Genomic DNA, 20980 nt, shown 5'->3' on the forward strand with positions numbered 1-20980 from the left:
TCAGAGGAATGATGCTTCTCCCTCCTCCAGCCCCCCTACCCCCGCCTCGCATACCACCAAATCTCTGCTGCTGCCCGGAGCACAAATTACTCCAGCTGAGGAGAGTGGGGCCACTGGGGACTGCGAAGGTTGGGTGAAGTCTGAGGAAAGCCTTTGGCCAGACCAGGAGAGGACCATGGACTATAGGATGGGGCTCTGGTTCCCTCAAGAGGCCAGCAGTGTGTTGGCAGTCACATCAGAACTTCGTACACTGGGGAAGGCATGGCGGAGCTTCTCCATGATGTCCTCCAAGCAGAGGCTGACATCCTGGCTCTTCAATCCCACATCATCTGAATTGGAAAGAAGACAACTAGAGATCCCCTTATGAGGTCGAGGGGCCGAGGTAGGACGCTGCCTGCTGAAAGATCAACCTGTAGCATGTGTATCTTCCCAGCACGATGCCTAGGTACGCATGCGGTGATCAACATACATTTGTAGAATAAAGAAATGAACGAATCATCAATAATCCAATCATCCCTGACCCTAAGCTCAAAGACACGAGAAGAAACCAGTCCCAGCCCTAGCAGAACCTTGGGCAGGAGACCTGAGGCAAGACAAAGCCATGGAGGAAGGGGTTGTGAGAACTTACCTGCAGCTTCAGTGTCTGGAGTAGTCTGTCCTTTCTCTTGGGGGTGACTGCCTTCTGACTGCTGTGGAGAGGAAGCCAGAGACGAGCCTGCAGAGCCATTGCCATTGGATTCGATAGGTGGCTGGCAAGAGGTAAGGCAGAACTTAAGTGACTTTGCCTTCCTGACCTTACTTTGACAGACTCTTGAGCTTAGAAAGGTACTTAGAGACGTCATGCCCATCTCTTTACCCTAGGACTTGAAGAAACATTTGATGGTGCCCAGTCAGTGGCTTCTCCTTTCAGGAAACTTCTTAGAATATTTAATTACTAAACATCTTCTTCCTTCAACACCAGGTATCAAAGGCTTCCAGTTCTTATAAGGATGGCATTGCCCCCAGAAGATCTCTTGCTTGTCGTTTCAGCTATAATTAAACTATTTAGAACCCAATTCTGTCTGGAAATATAGAGTTGCACCCCTGATCCTTAGGTCATGACATAATATCATTTGTTAAGACCTCCAGAAATTGATCCAGAGGTCATCCCTTGGAAGATCTGGTGTGGTATTCCCTGGTATGGATAATGACAACAATAGGTAACACTTATGAAGTGTTTACTAATATTTCTGGCATCATGCTAAATTCAATAAATGTATTATCTCATTAGATTTTTACCACAATTCCATGAAATTGGTATATTTTCATCCCTGTCTTACAGATGAGGAAACGGGCTTAGTGAGGCTAAGGAAGTTGCCTAACAATCCAGGGCCACTAACTGGCAGAACCATATTCAATTCCAGGGCTGTTGAACTCCCGAACCACACTACATTCTGTACACTCCCTCTCAAAGAGGAAAGGGATAAAAAGTAACAAGTGATCTGTCCACAGCTAAAATCTTTCTTTCGCCAAGCATGCCCAAATTCGCTTCTTTCCAGCAAACATCAAAGCAGCAAAATCAACCTTTTGGATGGTTCTTTGAACTTGTTCTTTCAATGCCAGATTCAAATGGGGGTTGGGGACATGAGCCCCCAAAAGCCCTCCCTCTGCCCGAGGCCCCATGGTGACTTGAGAGTAACACAGAAGGATGGAGTGGAAGCTCAGTGCAAGAAAATTGGCTGAGCGCTGTGATATAGTGGCTCCTTCATTACCCCATCTTTTCTGATTGCCAGCTCAGCGCTCTTTAGAAAGTCTTCCCAGCCCTCCCGTGCCCAGAGGCTGCTCTGGTTCTTCCCCTGGCCCCAGACCCACCTGTAGGAGCAGCTCCCTTAGGCGCTGCAGCTGGGACTCCAGTTGCTTGTTGTGGTCTTCAAGAATCTGCATGCGCGTCTCCAGGCGGCTCTTGTGCTGCCGAAGGATCCGGGCCTCAGCCAGCAGCTCCTCATTGCAGTGGCCCTGCACCACCTCGGCAGAGCCCTCAGTCAGGGCGGGTACCTCAGTGGCCTCCTCATGCTGCCACTTCAGGCGCCTCAGCTCTCCCTGGAGAATCCTGTCAAGGATGGAGACGCCAAGGCTGAACGTCCTCATGGGGTATTGACTGTCCAGGGCCCAGCGTCCCCTCAGAGCCAGGTGTGAACAATCCCTTTGCACTCCCATTCCCAGCCCACTCCAGCTGTGCTCCTGCCTGAATGGCCATATCCATTTCCTCTCCAGCATATGTGTCATTTACTCTGCTGTTCCTAGGCTGCAGCGCAGAGAGAGCTGACATTTAGTATAACAAATTTCTCAGCACTTTGATGTGCTGCTTTGGGGATTAATTCTGACCTTAAAGCCAGGCAGAAACACATTCTGCAAAAAAAATGAGGCATTAGAGCCGCTGACTCACCTACTCCACTTTTAGATTTTTAGATTACAGGGGAAGAGATAACATAAACAAAAGATCACCCATCTTTCCTCTTCTCTCTGCCACTCTCCTCTTTGGCCCACTTTAAACACCTGCGTTGGGTCATCAAGGAAACAGATTCCAAAGAGATGCTCTCCTTTCGGGGATATTACTCTTTTTTTTTTTTTTTATAATAGAATCACTCTCTCTCCGGTGCTTCCCAGGGCCTCCGCACCACTGCTCTAGCACAGCACTTCTCAAAATATCCATAAGGAAAAACCAGGGGGATTTTTCAATCCATTGAGGATCAGTGTTTGGTCTGAATGCATATGGCTAGTACACTGGTCATGCCACACAGTGCTTGCCGCACAAAGTTCAACAATACTCAAACTGGTCTACATCCTATTCAGTGAAGACAAGTCCACTCATTATATGCTTGGATATCATGGCAATGTCAAATTGCTATGAAAGTTTCTAGAAGCTTACTCTGTATTTATGTATTTATCTTGTCTTGAACCAGTAAAAGATACTTTGCGAACACGCACTGTTCTAAGGACTAGCAACTCCAGACACAGTCTGTTAGGCCAGCAGCATGGGCAACTTCTAGGTTAGAAGAGCAGGAACTGAGGCCTCACCCCAGACCTGCAAATCAGAACCTGCATTTCACCAAGTTTCCCAAGTGGCCTGTATGCACACTGATGTTTGAGAAGCACTGTTCCAGGGGGTGCTATTTATTCTAGGACACACCCCCAAAGAGGCTTAGATGCTCTTCAGACTCCTGCTGCCCTCTGTGCTTTAGGGAGATCAATGTCATCCCCGTAATCATCTTCCTCTTCGCTCTTCCAGTCCTCACATGTTCTATGCAATATTCTCCTCCTCTCACCACTTTCACTAAGTGATAAGGATTTCTTTCCATTTCCAACAGCTGAAAGTTCCTTGAGGGCAGAGACAAGCGGCATCTCTTCTGTATTCTCAGTTTGCATTCTGTCTGCCGGCATCTCCTGGGTACTTGGAGATACTCAGCTTGACTTAAAATGATTCAAATAATTATTAGTATTGTGTGTGTGTGTGTGTGTGTGTGTGTGTGTGTCTATTTGTTCAGTCATGTCTGACTCTTTGTGACCCATGGACTGTAGCCCACCAGGCTTCTCTGTCCATGGGATTCTCCAGGCAAGAATACTGGAGTGGGGTGCCATGCCCTCCTCCAGGGGATCTTCCCGACCCAGGGATTGAATGCATATCTCCCATGTTGCAGGTGGATTATTTACCATCTGAGCCACCAGAGAGGCCCAAGAATACTGGAGTGGGTATTCTAACCCTTCTCCAGAGGATCTTTCTGATCCAGGAATTGAACCAGGGTCTCCTGCATTGCAGGCGAATTCTTTATCAGCTGAGCTACAACAGGGAAGACCAATTATTAGTATAGCTAGCTTTTATTTTAGCTATTGAAAGGGCTATTTTAGAACCCTTTCAATAAGACAGACACTGGCTAACACATTATATGCCTGATCATTCTATCTTCACAAATAACTCTCAGACATAGGTACTATTATCACCATCCCCATTTTACAGATGAGGAAATGGAAGATCACAGAATATAAGTCACTTGTTCGAGTCCACAGAGTTAGGATGTGGAAGTCCAGGACTTGAGTTAAGCTGTCTGACTGTAGAACCCACACAGATCTCTGCCATTGTCACACCCACCGGTTCTCATCCTCTAGGTGGGCTAGGATCTTCTCAAGCTCCCCTTTGCTCCCCGTGGCCATGCTGTGCGGAGCCTGCTGTCTGAAGGCCGGCTCCCGGTCTGTAACGGGGCTGGAGTGCCGTAGCAGGTACTGGTCCTCATCTCTGTGTGCGTGTGGAGAGAGGAAAGAGGGGCTGGGCATTGAACAGGGAAACAGCTCAGGGTGTGAGTTCTCAGCTCCCAGCTCAAGCCCCAAGACACATGTTGGGGAAGTCCCTCTCTAAGTTGCACACAGCAGGAAGAGGGATCAAAGTGTTCAAAGGTGCAAGGGTCGTGCTTGGGGGTGACAGGAGAGAGTGCTTCCAGGATGCTGGGGCGTCTGGGTTCTATTTGTAGTGATCTGGGAAACAATGAGCAAGTCACTTCCCTTTCTGTGATGTTCCCCCACCCCATCCCCCTTCGCTTTCCCATCCCCAAGGGAACTGTGGCCTGCCTGAGTCCCAGTCCCAGGACTGGATTTATCCACGTAACTGACAGTTCCTAGGTCCTCTGAGAAAGCTGGGAACCTCCCTAGAAATGACAGGTCCCTTCTCTGGGCTAGAGCATCCAGGAATCTCTCTGGCCACACTTCAGTCAAGCCCCTGATATCTCCCCAGGGTTGATGTGACCGAAGATGGGGCATTAGCATTTTGAGCATAAGATACGGCTTATTTGTGAAACTTTAGATGAGGGCATATTCTTCTTCCCTTAGAGTTGGGAATAGGATGGGATCTTACAACAGAAAGGGACCTTGATGGATGGCAGGGAGGTAGTACATCCTTCACTGCCCATTTCATCTGATAGAGGGCACACTGTTCCCCTCATTACACACTGCCCAGAAAGCAGCCTTCTTTCCTTAGGGTGTCAAGGACCCTAACCACCACATCCCTCTTCCCTTGAGGATATACCCTTCCCAAATAGTGGCCAAGGAGAGCTATTCTTGGCAAATAAGCAGCTGTGAAAACTCACATGCTGTCATCTGGGGACAGGCTGTCATTAAAGAAGGAGCAATTTTGACTTTCCATCTCAGCAAGCCTGGGAAGAAAGAGCAGGAACATAAGGGAACACAGAATATGAAGCTTGCTTTCATCTCAAGGACTCTCATCACACAAAAGGATAATCAGGGACTTTGGGGGGCTGTCCCAACTCTCCCTCCCCCCAAACATTGGGCCTTGCTGGCTGCTGCCTATCCACACTGTGCCCATCCCCCTGGCTGTGGTGCCATTCTCTTGCCCCAACTGAAAACCCTTTCCCCCTTGGACTCCTGACAATTCTCCTCCCCCAAATGTGGTGGTACCTGCTGGCAAAATGCTCAATTCGGGAGTGTGTGTCAGCGTGTGGCAACATCGGGGAAGAAGCTGGCCTGGAGGAAAGCAGCAAAGACTCAGAACACCAAAGAGTGTGCAGCTGGGCAGCCTGTCTCCTCACCACCACCCAGCCACACCACCCCGTCACCACCACCCATCCACACACACCCCGTCACCACCACCCAGCCACACCACCCCGTCACCACCACCCATCCACACCACCCCGTCACCACCACCCATCCACACCACCCCGTCACCACCACCCATCCACACACACCCCATCACCACCACCCAGCCACACACACCCCGTCACCACCATGGAATTAGAGAGCTGGGCAAGAGCTGATGGGAGCAAGATCCAGAGACTGGATTCAAATCTGTTTCTTGGGTCAGACTCCTGGTCAAGCCCCAGCTGAATTGTGCTGTCACTAGTTGGGTTTGTCCTGGAGCACTGCCCTAGCCCACGCAGGACTCGGCCCCTTCACAGCATACCCCTAGGCTCAGTGAGGATGCCTGCAGCCCCTGCTCAGCCTCCCGTACTCACGTCTCACTGTAGTCAGCCTCCAGCACTGATTGAACAGGCAGATAACCTCGCTGAGGGTGTTTGCTGAAATAATGCTTTGAGCGGAATTTGTTCTTTAAGGTAGTGGCAAAGTCCCTCATGTTCTCACTGGATGTGGTCTGGGGGGAGACAAGACAGGGGGACTCACACTAATGGGCTTTTCTATGGAGGTGTGGCTGCTCCACTGGAGCAGGGAATGTGACTGGTAATCAACTCTCACTTATCTTTATCACATCTCACTCCTAGAAAAAGATCTAGAAGGATATGTGCCAAACTATGAACACTGGTTGCCTCAGGGAAGTTGGGCTGGAGGGGTGAGGAACATACTGAGAAAAGGGGACTTTGTTTTATATTTTAAACACCTCTAAAAATTAGAATCTTTCATAATGATCATATATTTGTTAACTTTTAGATATCTTTTACATAAATTCTAGAGATGCAGAAGATGAGCAGGAGCTAGAGGATTATCAGTCTACCATCTCAAGCCAGTTTTCATGTATGATTTTAATAAATATTTATTTCTGCAGTGCATGGTAAGTCGCTTCAGTTGTAGCTGACTCTTTGTGACCCCATGGACTGTAGCCCACCAGGCTCCTCTGTCCATGGAATTCTCCAGGCAAGAATACTGGGTTCCCATGACCTCCCCCAGGGGATGTTCCTGACCCAAGGATTGAACCCGCATCTATTACATCTCTTGTACTGGCAGGCAGGTTAATTACCACTAGTGACACCCGGGAAGCCGAATGCTTATTTTTAGATGATAATAAAAGAAAAAATGTAAGGGCAACATCACTGCTTCCATTGGGTCACACATGTTTCTGTGCCAACAAAACATAGAGAAGAAATGACAGCTCATGGAGATGGATTATGGAGATGAGGAGAGGAGATGGAAGAGAGCAGTGGGGAGAGCTAGGGATATGCCTGGGACTTTGGTCTTATCTGTGGGAAGAGGGATAAAAGAGTTTAGGGAGCAGAGTCAGCTCAGGAAGCTAAGCCTGGAGCTGTGGGTCCTGAACACAGCAGAGGAGAAACTCTGTGGCTTGAGTTCAGGGATGCTGACCAACCTGGTCTCAGGAGGCTATGAAGGGACCAGTTTTCAATGAAAGCCAAGTCAGTTTTGGAGACCCAGGTAAAGAGCATGCCCTCCCTTTCCCACAAGAGACTGAGTAATGAATCTGAGCACAAACTTTGGTTTTGATTCAGAGGGATAGAAGCAATGACAAAGTAGCAAGTGAAGACCAGGGAACAAGAACGATCCAGGAAGCTAAGCAGGAAAAACTGGAGGGATCAAAGGCTAGTCACCAGGAACTGCCTTGCCTTGCTCTATTTTTTTCCTAGACTTTTCTCTGCAGGAGAACAGTGAGTACCTTTTAGATGACCAAGAATGTCCTGGGCTGATCCAACCAGTTGCAGCCCAGGTGAGGATGAAGGACAAGCTCTGCTAGAAGAACAGGCCTGGATCCCTCAAACCAGTCAATTACCAGGCCTCTACGGAGGATGCTCCCCAATGGAGAGTACAATACAGTGAGCCAATGCTGGGAAAAATGGATCAAGCACCCAGAAGCTGAGAGCTGCCGGCCCTTCCCCGCCAGCCCAGAGGCTCCATACCGGGGTGTAATACTCCATGATGGGGTAGTGAAGTTTGTTGCCCTTGCTGGCCCTGCCAGTCAGGAAACAGGTCTGGCAGATGTCCACGTTAAACTGTTTCAGACTCCGGTACCTTGGGGAGAGGAGAGGTGGTGGGAAAGAGGATACAGTGTACTCTAGTGACCTTCCCCTCCCCCAAACATCCAAATTCACACCTAAATTAGAAGAGGGTGAAGCATGGAACTCTAACCTCCTGTACATGGGGTATTTAACCTCCTACACAGAGCAGTGGCAGAGTCCTCACTAGATGACTAGTCTTACTCCAGAGACCATAAATCTCCATGAAATTACATGCTCAGAGTTACAGGAAGTTTGGGAAATAGCATTGCCTCACCATCTTTTTCAAAGGGAGGGTGGTATAAACAACAAGGTCCCACCGTATACAGAGAACTAAATTCAATATCCTGTGTTAAACCATAATGTAAAAGAATATTTAAAAAGAATGTGTATATACACATGTATACATGTATGTGCATATATACATTCTGAATATATATATAATGTATCCAAGTCACTTTGCTGTACAGCAAAAATTAATACAATGTTGTAAATCAATTATACTTAATGTTGTAAATCAACTATACTTTAATTAAAATATATATAAAAAGGAGGGTGGGACAGGGGTAAAGAGCTCATTATATCAAATGGCCTTCTAAACAAGGGTGGCCTGAAAGGGTACAGTTTCACAGGTATGACCAGCTTCCTTGGAGAAGGTACACTTTCATTATGAAGACAACTGATTCTATCAGCTGTGGGCATGTTGACTAAAAGCTATTCCTCAAAGTTATTTATAATAACTCTATTATGACTGAATACAGACTAGCCATTCAGATCCAATTCCAAAGCCTTCCTGGACTGCCCAGACCTACCTAGTAGCGTGGCATGGTGAAGTACCTAGACAGAGCAGTCAGAGGCCTGACTGACATCTTGTCCTAGAGCTACACCAGCCAGTGGCATAACCACCTCTGTGCCTCATTTGCTTATAGAAAGCAGACTGCTTGTCAAAAGAGTATGTGCTAGAGCTTTAAAAAGGTTTTTATTATTTAGTCAAGAAGTCGTGTCCAACTCTTTTGTGATCCCATGCACTATAGCCCTCTAGGCTTCTCTGTTCGTGGGGTTTTCCAGGCAAGAATACTGGAGTGGGTTGCCATTTCCTTCTCCAGGGGATCTTCCTGACCCAGGGATCGAACCCACATCTCCTGCCTTGGTAGGCATATGTTTACTGCTGGGCCTCTAGGGATAAAAACAAACATTTTATGATGAAAGCCAAATTCAGGACAGTAGTTATCTTTGTGGGAGTAGGAGGGAAATTTCATCAAGGAAACTTCAAATATATTGTTTTGCATATTATATAAAATATGTTTATAATATATAAATTAGTAGACATAAAATATATAAATATATAACATATATACAAATATATTGTAAAATCTTGTTTATTTCTTCAGCTTGGTGATGGGTGCCCACCATGGGGTACGGGAGCCAGCTCATACCAGCTCATGGGAGCCAGTTGTTAACATTTCAGGAATTTTCCAAGTTGATTGTTAACTATAGCTATTATTTAAAAATTAAATCATATAAACTCACAATTAAGCAAAGAGTGTTAAAAACTAAGGTAATAAATACTCAAGCTCATCACTTCCTGTTTCACTATTATTTATGCTCCGGAGGTTGTCTACATCTATTGTACCCTGTGGTGGAAAGACTGTAAATGGTGTACAACTGAGCATCTCTTCCTGACCTCCTGTGGGTAGCCTGACTTTGGCCACCGTGGTAGTATCTATATCATGGCAATTAGCCAATGCTCTATCAGGTTTCTCTTCTGCTTTCTGGAGAGTAGGCTGTGAACCATTTGCCAGCACACCTTTTGGTACATAGGTGTTCTCATAGGTCAGGATGCTGGAGCTTTTGGGTTCTACTTAATGCTCCCTGGGAAACAAAGAACAAATTACTTCCTTTTCTGGGCCGTTGTCCCACTCCACCCCCACTTTGCTTATCTATACATTTTTCTAGGTCTGAATACTTCATAATATAACTGAAAAAATATTCCATCTTTTTTTCTTTTTCAAAAATTAAACAGAATGCAATAGAAAGAATTACAACCACATACAACAACATATATATATACACAATGGATTAGTTGTAATTATATAACTACATAATGCGTCATTTTGCAATATATGATTTATATGTGACATTGCCTATTTTTCTCAGTATCACTCCAGCAGGTATTGTTTTCCCTACCTGAAGCCCTTGATGGGGCACTGCCTACAGATAGAGCACTTGGTCTGATGCTTTACTTGTTCAGCAATGGTGACCCGATGCAGAACAGCCAGCCACACCATGGATTGGGGCTCCAAGTTGACCCATTCCAGGAACTGTGAAGCTTCAATGACTGGCTTCCCAGTGCTCTAGGGAAACAAGAAGCCCGACGGCGATGTCTGAGGCCCAAAGCGTCTTGAGCCTAGAATGGCAGCCCTCGTGGGAAGAAGAGAAACAGCAAGGCCTGGGTTTGCCTGTTCTTTAGAGGTGTCCACCTTTTACCCTGTCCTAGTGGACCTGGTGCCCTTCCCACAGGACTCTGATCCTAAAAGCCCAGAGGACCCTCTGCCCTGTTGTTCCAGCCCAACAAACTCCCTTCCATCTGAGTATTATAGCACAGGCAACTCTACTCAGTACTCTGTAATAACCTGTATGGGTAAAGAATCTGAAAAAGAATGGGTATTTGAATATGTATAACTGAATCATTTTATTGTACACTTGAAACTAACAAAACATTGTAAAGCAACTATATGCCAATAAAACTTGAAACAAATATCTGAAGCAAAGCAAAACAAGAACAGAAGCCCAGCTTTGAGTCCTCCCTCCCTTCTTCCCAATCTCTGTGTCATCGTCCCTCCTTTCCTCCCTCCCTAGCTCCATACTCACAAAACGGAAGCAGCTACGGACACTGGGCTCCACGTTGCTGCCACCAAAGGCTGCCACTTCCCCCAGCTGACGGGGCACCTGAATGGCCTCATGAAGCAGGACACCAAGATGGCGTTGGTCACACTGGCTGCCTGAGTTGGCCACTTGGCTGAAGAGGTCTGCTGGCCCCACCATAAGTCATGGCCAAGCCCACAACAGAAATGGCCAGGGAATGGTGTGAAGAGAAAGAGGAGAAAAAGAAGAAAGGATAAGAGTGCATTGACTTAGCTAATGACTTTTGAAACTGGAATACCTAAAGGTCCCCGATTTTCTAGAAGCCCTCTAAGAACATTCTAATGCTCTCCTTTGTGTCTGTCTCACTTTTTTCTCTTTGAACACAGAGAGGAGGAGGGAAGGGTGAAGAGAGAGTGAGCTGTGTGTGAGAGCAGTGCCAGACACAAATACACTGCTGGGAAAACAGAGTCTCAAGAAGCAAGATCAAGGGGTTGAGGGTTCAAAGGTGCCCGAATATGAATCAAGGTCGGTCTGCCCTATCCCCTCCTGTTTGTGTAGCCCATGTAGTCTCATACTGCAGCAATCTCTCAATTATCCACACAAATGAAAAGAAACACTGTAGGGACACTCTATAAAGAGGACATAAGTCAACCCATTTGGTCATCTAAGAATTCACTCTAAATGACTGTGGAACAGCCTATGGGACTTATATTTGAACATTGCCCTTGTGGGAACTCCCCTATTCCAACCCAATTTTAAAAAACCTCCTCCAGAGTTTCTTGTCTCTCTGCTTCATGCCTCACCTAAGGCCTAGAAAACAAACAAAACTAGAAGACAGAGAGGGCCTGGAGTTTAGTTCTTGACCCATTACTAACTAGCTTGGGAAACGCTGGGTAGGTCATGAATCTCTCTATGCTGAAGTTTCCTTACTTATAGATGAAGACTACATCATCACTGTCCATCCCATCTGAAAGGAATGTTGGGAGAAATAAATTACATCATAGCTATGAATGTACTTTGGAAAGTCTTCTTCCCTGTAAAGCTTTCCTAGATTGTTGTCCTCACTCTTCTGTGATCTCATATAGCACATATCCTTTCCCATTCGGGTTATTCTAATCAGCACTCTAAGAAATGCTTTCTCTGTACTTCTGTCTCCTCACCTGGACTATAAACCACTTGAGACAGGGACCACATCTAACTGGGTCTTGTACTCACCACATTTAGCACAGTAGTCAGTGAACAGTAAATACCTGACAACTAATGATGCTGCTGCAGAAAAATGCAAAATGCTGTACAAACAATGGAGGATGGAAGGGAAAACAAAGATATTGTACACCAGAGAGGTTTAAACTTACAGAATTACATGCTGTCCACCCCCCAGATAATGGGGTTATTGCATACTGCCCATGTTATCCCACGGAAAGTCTCCAGCAGAACATGTGACATAGTTTGAGCATCAGATTGGGAGAGGGCTAAGCCTGATGGTCCATCGGGAAGTAGAACTAGAAAGTCCAGGACCTGGGTATCCCAGGATCCCAACTCAGATCCCCATCAAGTAATTACACTAGATCAGAAGGAAGCAAGGTCCTTGGAGGGACAGTGGGAATGACAACGGGCCTTAGACCCACCTTGGCCTTTGGCTGTTGTAGATTCTTTCCAATAGCCTGTACCAGGAAGCATTACAATGTAGTCTGAGTAGCCCTGTGCTGAGTCATAAGCCTGGACCTCTGCTTATCTTGCGCCTTTCTCTCTCCCACCACAGCCCTCCCTCTACCCAACGCCTCTTCCGGACTTTGGAGTTGTACTCACACTGCAGTTTTTCCTTCACTTCCGTGCCACACAGGCAGGCAATGCCAGTCTTAAAGGATAATGCCCGCATCTTTCCACTGCGACCGCTAGGTTTAAAAGAAGAGATTGAGAACTTGAATATCTGCAAAGGGTTAACATCTTGGTGGTCATTTCCCTCACGGGCTGGATCCCAGCAGGGCTTGGTGCCACCCATACCCCAAGCTGAGCCGAGTCCAGATCCACCAGGGGAGCAAACCCATCCCACTGTGTCCACTCCAGATATCCCACTGGAACTTCATCCTGGAGGCTGCCAGGGCAGCAAGCCCTTACCTATCAAAAACATTGAGGAGCCAGTTGAGACTCATGTCCACACAGAGCGGCACATTGACCAGGATGCCTCTTTCCTCCTCCAGCCGTTCATATAAGGCAGTCAGGCAGTGAATGACCTCCACCACATCCATCACATGCTCACTGGCCTGCAGATCATGCTCATTGAAGATCTCCAGGGCTGTGGTTAAAGTTACGAGGTCCACTGGGGAGGAAAGGAGAGAAAGAGAAAGTAAAGCCCAAAGTAGAAGCCCAGGGACTAGACGGGGAGATACAGACACCAGCATCACCAAATCTGACTCTATCTCCAGACTAGCCATTTGTAGTATGAAATAAGCTTGCTCTTTACCAAGACACACAACCCAAGTAGGGAGAAAGCATTAGAAGACCCCCTAAATTAACTCCAAATGTTCCTATACCCAAATGATCCTTGACATCAGTTTCAAGAAGATGGTGGGATTTGGGTAAACTCCCAGGGATCAAATACCATACCATTTTTTCAGTTTCTCTGTCCTTACATGCATTTCAACTGCAAATAGGTGGGTCCATGGACCTTGTTCTAAAAACCTAGACACTGGTTATGAAGGCTCATGTATGGCTGTGTGAATGTGACATACCTTAGGAGGATTTTTTAATTGCCCCAAATGTTGGTATCAGCCTAGCCAGATACACTTGGTCCAGGAAGACTGGATGGACAGTGTCTCAGAGAGGAGACAGAAGGCGCATTATATCTGCAGCCATGTTGTCCCCTACCCATTGGCATTTGCTTCAGCTGTTCTGCTGCTACATCCAATAACCCCAAGATGGTGAAAGAACACAAGCCTTCAATGGCTCCAAACCATTTGCTGGATACTTTTTGCCATAAAACACTAGATTGATTGTCTGTGTTGGGCAGGGAAGAAGGGACAAAGAAGAGGAGAGCTGTGGGTTAATTTGGAAACGAGTCTGGAGGTTGGAGAAAATAGAAGGGCCCAGGAAAGATCAGGTGTCCACAGCCAGCATATCCCTGCCTTTGGAGAGTCCCCACAAAGCTGACCAACAACCTTGGCCAAGGTGGGATGGGAGTGGGAAACAGCCAATGGATGAGGAAGGATGAAGGCCATAAGGGAAGTGTGATGGGAGACTTACAGCGCAGCGCCTTCTGGACTCTGCGTAGCTTCATGGCAGTGCGGTAAGCTGAGAACTTAATGTTGTTCAAATCAGCTGCAAAGAATGGAAAGAGATCCACTCAGATCAGGGAAATGCAAATTAAGACCACAACAATATATCATATTACACCTGTCAGATTGACAAAAAATAAAAGTCTGACAGTAGCAAGTGTCAGCAAAGATGTGGATGAATGAGAGTTGCTAGTGGAAGTGTAAACTGACACAATCATATTGGAAAACAACTTGGTACTTCCTAGTAAAACTGAACATTCATATATCCTACAACCCAGCCAGCTGTATATATATTCCAGAGCAGTGAGTTTTACATTTTTTTTTACCGAGCAGCACTGTTTTTGTTAGCTCCAAAGTAGAAATGACCCAAATGTCCATTAACAGTAGGATGGATGAGGAAACTGTGGTATATACAATGGAACACTCTATGGCAGTAAAAATGAATGAACTATAGTCACGTGCATCAACATGGGTAAAACCTACAACATAATAGTGAGTCTCTTAGCAGTGAAAGATAAGGCACATGAGAATCACATTCATCATATTCATATTATAGAGAGTCGCATTCATATTATAGCCTTGATAATGTCTTTCAAAGCAGATATAGCATATATCTATAAGCATAATTCCCTGATGTGATGATAAAGTTGCTCAGGGGGAGAATAAAGCTTCCTGTTGAGGGAGGTGCAGAGAGGAAAGGAAGGAAGCCGCTGGAAAAAGGACAAGGACTCACTTCCACCCTCATCTGCTTGTTGGATGGGATTCCTTTGTGTTCTTTCTTTTTATTTTTATTGAGACAACACTGGTTTATAACATCATATAAGTTTCATGTACACAATATTTTATTTCCACCTATCACCATTCAGTCAATCTCCTTACCTATTTTACCTTTCCCCTACCCCTTCTTTTCGGGTAACCACTACTCTGTTTTTTGGTATCTATGTATTTGTTTGGTTTGTTCATTTATTTTCTTTTTATATTCACATATGAATGGAATAATATGGTATTCGTCTTTCTCTATCTGATTTATATCACTCAGCATAATATCCTGAAAGTCTATCCATGTTGTTACAAGTGGCAAGATTTCATCCATTTTTATGGTTGTGTTCTACCATGTGTATGTGTGTGCGCATGCATGTGTGGGTGTGTGTATGATCCAGCTATCCCCACTCCTGAGTATTTACTCAAAGAATATAAAAACACTAATTCAAAAAGATACATGTACTCCTATATTCATCACAGCACTATTTACAATAGCCAAGACATGAAAACAACCTGTCTATCAGCAGATGAATGAATAAAAAGGATATGGTATACGTACATACAATGGAATATTATTCCCCTGTATTCTTATAGGACAAAGGCAACTGTATAGATCTCCACCCTGTACAGGAACCTTGAATTCTTACCTAGAGTTTGGTATAACTCGGTCATCTTGGGATGGTCCCAGCATGTGGTTTGAGCCTGGTGGCTATAAATAAAAGCATCAATAGCACCAGGGTCCATATCACCCCCCACCCCACAGACAAACATGCACACATCCGTCAGTGATAGGTTGGATACAAGGAGCAGCGGGATCTGAGGGTGAACCCTGAAGATCCCAAAGCACAAGGGTTCACCTTTACCCGGTAGAATATTGAGCTCTTGAGATGAGTAAGAAGAAAAACTGGATTGGATGGAGGAATCCCAACAGATAGGGGTGAAAGGGATAGGTAGAAAAAAAGACAGGAGAGAGAGAGGGTGGGCAGATGATTGACCTGTTTCCGATTCAGATGGTCACTCACTTGATGTAGTAGGGAACTTTATTGGGTGAAATTGCTCTTTCCCAGGGAACCTGAACAGAGGCTGGTGAGGGAGAAGAGAAAGAGAAAGAAGCTGGCCACTAATGTTCTTCAGGCCCCTGATTACTCCCCTGTTCTATCCTCCCAAAGAAATAGCTAAGCCCAAAAGGGGATGCCTGAGTCTCATTGCAGGTCTTAACAGGACCTGAGCATGGGGCAAACACTTCTAATGAAGACACTTCGCTCCCTGATGTTAGGGTGAGGGATGGAGAAGAGGTTGTCACTGATACCGTCATGTGCCAGAGACACAACAAGGGCATGAACAGGTGGCCTTGGCCACCCTGACAATCTTCCCCCTGAGCAGGCTGTCATTTTGTCCATTCAGCTGCAAGCAGCTGGTGTGCAACGGTGGATATGAAGTGACCTTGCTTTCCTCAGGAGACTCAAAGCCCTTCCCCCAGAATGGCCAGCTTCTCAGTCCTATGAGACAATGGGGAACAGGACTGCCTACTCATCTATGGTAAGAAACTCTGGAAAATGATGCTTCTCTCTGTTCCATGTTTTTAACTTCCAGATGTTCCAGGAGAGGCTCAGTCATCTGGTCAATCTCTTCCTTGCAGTTTCCCTGAGTACAAGAGCTTTCTGCAGGTGTAGCTGCATGCCAGTCATTATAATGCAACAGTTTGAATTGCCATTAACATTTATTGAGTTCCTACTATGTGCCAGATACTCTACTGAATGCTCTGTGTGCATATCTAATTTTCATATCTAGTTACATTTCCACCATCTCCACTCTGATTGGGTCACCATCATTTAGATGATCACAATATGTACCCTAACAGGTCTCCCTCCTCCTATTCTTGGCCCCAACACTCTGTTGAAACAGAAGTTGGATCATGTCATCCCTCTGCTCAAACCCCTACCTGGGTTCTTCATTCTACTCAGAATAAAATCCTAGTTCTTACCATAGCCCTCCAGGCCCTCCATGCTTTGGCTTCCTGCTCGCATTCTGCTCTCTCACTCTCTCTCCTCTTCACTCACTTCTATACTGGTCTCCTTGCTGTTTCTCAGGCATGCCCCTGCCTTACGGTCCTGGAAGTTATTGTTTCCTCTGCCCAGTCTGCTCTTCCCTCAGATATCTACATGGCTCATTCCCTCACCTCTTTGAGGTTTCTACTCAGTTGCCATGATTTCAGTGACAACATTCGCAACCACCCTATTCAAAATTGCAATGCCTCCTCCATTATGTCCAGCACTCCCTAACCCATAACTTCCCTGCTTTGCTTTTTCCTGGAACACTTGTCACCAATTGACATTTTACACACACACACTTATTTGTTTATGGTTTGGCTTCTTCTAGCAGAATGTAAGCTCTCTAAGTCCAAGAATTTCTGTTTTGTTCACTGATGTAGCCCCAGTGCCTAGAATGGTACCTGGCCCACAGCAGGCCATCAATACATATTTTTGGAACAATAAAGTCATTTAATTCCCATAACTCTATGAGCTAGGTATCATATTTCTCCCTCTTTTTAATATATGGGAAAATTGAAGTTCAGAAAGATTAAGCTATTTTTTTCAAGCTTGCATAGCTATGAAGTTGAGGAGCTCTGACTCAGATCCAGGTCTCTCTGACTCAAGAGCCTGTCCTTTTACCACTATCCTACACTGCTTTATTCTACTGCTTCTTAGATGCCAAGGTACACTGGGCTCCCACCAGGCCCCCAACAGACAACAGTAGACTCTCTTGGAAAGTGTCTGAGGTTCTACAAAGTAAAGTACAGCTTGTCTCACATACAGGAGAGGAAGTGTTGTGACCCAGGCCCAAAGTCCCGGTGAGCATCCTGAAGCTGCTTAAGCCTCTCGCCAACTGACACCTATGGAAAGAATATGCAGGAAGTCAGTGGCCTCATTCCAAATATCCAGGGTGGGATTTCCAGGTGCCTCCGGCCATCTTTGTGAATTCCCTCCAAGGCTGCCTCTTCTCCAGTTCCAGATCCTCCCACCATTCATCCAAATCTTAGTTCTCCCGTGTCACTCCCAGAGGTCAGAGAAGAGCATCTCTAACTCCAGGCCACAGTCACTCTTCATCTGCCCCTGTCTACTCTGAGTGCTCAAATGCAGACAGGCCCCTCTCAGATTATTTTAATTACTTCCTGCAGTTTAGAGGTTGAGAAGCTTGTTTCCTGGCCCCAAACTTTATACAACTTTTTCCCCACATAAATCCCATTGTGGGGATTTATCTACATGGCTCATTCCCCTTTACTTCCTGAAGGCCTGGAGAAGTCCCCCCATCACCAAGCCTAGTTATACTGAATCTTTCTCCCATGGCTCACTTTAGGCTTCTCCTTTACCTGTAGCTGTTTCCACCGGATGTTGATTTGCTCCAAAGCCCGGGAGTTCTCCATTGACAAGTGCACATCAGAAATGGCCAGTTGATGGGCCAGATCATTTACTAACTTCACTCCATCTTTCATGGGGGAGAATTCTTCCTTGAATAGCTATGGAACCAGGATCCAAGTCCCACAACAGGTAGATAAGAGGAACCATTAGTCATTCACACCAACTCCTTCCTCTTTACCCAGAGATTTTGTTTTAGTAGCACAGCTTCCATGCTTGCATATTAGGGCAACCAAACTAAGATGTATGTGTATGAGGGGTGGGGGTGGGCATTGTCCTTACTTCCTTTTCTTCTCTCAGAAAACACCAGGGAAAGAGAAGACAGGAGGACAGAGGAGACCTCAGCTAAGTGTGTTATTCATTCAGTCATGTCTGACTCTTTGTGACCCCAAGGACTGCAACCCAACAGGCTCCTCTGTCCATGTGATTCTTCAGGCAAGGATACTGGAGTGGGTTGCCATGCTCTTCTCCAGGGGATCTTCCCAACCCAGGGATCAAACCCAGGTCTACTGCATTGCAGGGGGATTCTTTACTATCTGAGTCACCAGGGAAGCCCTTCCCCAACCAGAGAAGCCCTCAGCTAAACCAGCCCCCAAATCCAGCAGAGAAACTGGGAGAGACTCTGTTGAAGTCCAGGGCAACAATGGAGCCTCAGCATCAGGAACAGTCAGGGTCTGGGTGGAGTATCTGGTCTCTGGGTAGCCAGGAGAGAGGGCCTGCATACCTTAAGAGCCTGGATATGCTCGGGAAGTGAATCAATGAAGAGATCCCCGATGGGCTCCCAAGTGGCTCGGACTCCCTCGGCCTGGGTCAGAGATGCATTTAATTCCTCCATTGCCCCTTGGATCTCCAACAGCTGCTCCAGAGTGCGCTCAATGTGGCGGTGCTGGTCCACGCAGCGGGCTGTCAACTTCTCCCAGAGTTCACTGGCCACTGTTGCCTGCTTCCACACAAAGCGGCTAAGATTCTGGATCCGCTGTCTAGGAGAGGTATCTGCAAAGGCAGTCATGAAGTCAGGTCAGGCCAGCCAGGCAAGGGTATCCCACAGAAAGACAAAAACAGCCTTTTGTAAACAGGTGTGTGCTGTGTGTGTGTTTTCATACACATACAAATACATATTTTTTATGGCTGAGCTCCTTTTATAAATGTGGCTTTTTAAAAAATTAAAACTTTAATTTTGAGTTCATAGTAGATTCATATGCAACTGTGAGAAATAATAGAGATCTCATGTAACCTTTAGATAGCTTCCCCAAATAGTAACATCTTGTAAAAATTATAGTATAACAATCAGGATATTGACATTGACACAATCCAGAAATTTTTTTTCCGAATTCTCCAATTTTGCTTTTAGTCATTTGTGCATGCGTGTGTGTTTTGTTCTATGTGATTTTATCACATGTGTAGGCTCATGGATCCACCACCACACTCAAGAGACCATATGGGTGTTTTCCACCTATGGTATCATGAGGATTTCCTCATATTCTTAAGAAATGGACAAGATAAAGAGTGAGTAAAATATTTAAGAGGCACAGTAAGGCCAATCATCCAGAGTTCTATTCACACGACCTTAGAATGTGATTTTGCATTAGTGTCTATTGTGTGTGTGTGCTAAGTTGCCTCAGTCATGTCCAACTCTTTGTGACCCCATGGACTGAAGCCTACCAGGCTCCTCTGTCCATGGGATTCTCCAGGCAAGAATATTGGAGTGGGTTGCCATTTCTTCCTCCAGGGGATCTTCCCGACCCAGGGATCGAACCCACATCTCTTACATCTCCTACACTGGCAGGTGAGTTCTTCACCGCTAGCGCCATGTGGGAAGCCCAGTGTCTGTTGTGCAGTTCCTTCCGAAGAAGGGAGGCATTTTATGCAGGTCTAGCAGAGGAGAGGTTAGTAGAACTTTCCCAGCCTTTCCACCTAGGCTCCTAAATTGTAATTTTCCTTCTCCTCCCTCAGAACTCCCCTCAAAAGTAGATTTAGAGCCCCCAAACTCCAGGCTAATTGGAATTGCCCTGCTCTCTTGAGCTTGTTCTATCTGAGGCCCATTGGGTGGTAAATTGAGTACTGGTTAGTACTCAGTAGGAGGGGCTCGAGGTAAACTGAGAGGGTCAACAGCATCGACAAAGGGCTCCATTAATGAAGGGTCCTGTCAGGTCTCAGAGTGTCAAAGCTTCTGTCTGAAGAAGAGGGCTTGCTGGGCCATCACTTAGAGCTAAACACCATGGATCCCACCCTGATGCCTTATTTAAACTTAGACCTACAGTGACCCACTCCATCAGAGAAAGAGAACCAAAAATCATCAGGGTCAGAATTAAAAAGCCACAATCAGTTTTCTTCTCAAGTACTATCACCTAATTTTTAAAGATTTTTTGAAAGGATTTTTATTTGCTAGTTGATTGGAGCAGTGTCACATGCCTCTCTATACTGGAATAAAGCAGTACGTTTTAAAAGAACACACTACTACTTTTATTTACTGAGTTTGTTTAATGCATTTGAGTCTTTTTTATTTCTTTTTCATGCCTTCTTAGATGGCCACACATGATGCTCCAGAGAACCACATACAGCTTTGGGCCAAACGCTCATCTCCCCTGCTCCAGGGTCTTCTCTTTGCTTTTCTTAGAGTATGAATCTTGTTCCTTCCCAATTTTGGACTCCTAGGAATAAATTAGGCAATGGCAACCCATTCTAGGACTCCTGCCTGAAAAATCCCACGGACAGAGGAGCTAGGCTGCAGTCCATGGGGTCACTAAGAGTTGGACATGACTGAGTGACTTCACTTTCACTTTTCACTTTCATGCATTGGAGAAGGAAATGGCAATCCACTCCAGTACTCTTGCCTGGAAAATCCCATGGATGGAGGAGCCTGGTGGGCTGCAGTCCATGGGGTCGCTAAGAGTCGGACATGACTGAGCGACTTCACTTTCACTTTTCACTTTTATGCATTGGA

The 20980-nt window shown here is 45.9% G+C and overlaps 1 protein-coding gene across 1 annotated transcript in view; it reads right to left on the minus strand.

The window, feature by feature from the left end:
* Nucleotides 1–204: 204 nt before the first annotated feature.
* Nucleotides 205–20980, minus strand: part of DRP2 (dystrophin related protein 2) — a 29451-nt gene continuing 8675 nt past the window's right edge. The window contains exons 5-22 of the mRNA XM_068962111.1: nt 18761–19029; nt 17991–18137; nt 17435–17513; nt 15643–15703; nt 15268–15329; nt 13827–13901; nt 12702–12903; nt 12393–12478; nt 10590–10747; nt 9906–10072; nt 7623–7734; nt 5997–6133; nt 5443–5508; nt 5115–5180; nt 4127–4270; nt 1852–2089; nt 629–749; nt 205–329 (exon numbers count right to left, since the gene is read on the minus strand). Coding sequence (XP_068818212.1) covers nt 205–329; nt 629–749; nt 1852–2089; nt 4127–4270; nt 5115–5180; nt 5443–5508; nt 5997–6133; nt 7623–7734; nt 9906–10072; nt 10590–10747; nt 12393–12478; nt 12702–12903; nt 13827–13901; nt 15268–15329; nt 15643–15703; nt 17435–17513; nt 17991–18137; nt 18761–19029 — 2315 coding nt within the window. The remainder of the gene's footprint in view (nt 330–628; nt 750–1851; nt 2090–4126; nt 4271–5114; nt 5181–5442; nt 5509–5996; nt 6134–7622; nt 7735–9905; nt 10073–10589; nt 10748–12392; nt 12479–12701; nt 12904–13826; nt 13902–15267; nt 15330–15642; nt 15704–17434; nt 17514–17990; nt 18138–18760; nt 19030–20980) is intronic.

Source organism: Capricornis sumatraensis, chromosome X (genome assembly GCF_032405125.1).
Source record: "Capricornis sumatraensis isolate serow.1 chromosome X, serow.2, whole genome shotgun sequence".
Classification (NCBI taxonomy): domain Eukaryota; kingdom Metazoa; phylum Chordata; class Mammalia; order Artiodactyla; family Bovidae; genus Capricornis; species Capricornis sumatraensis.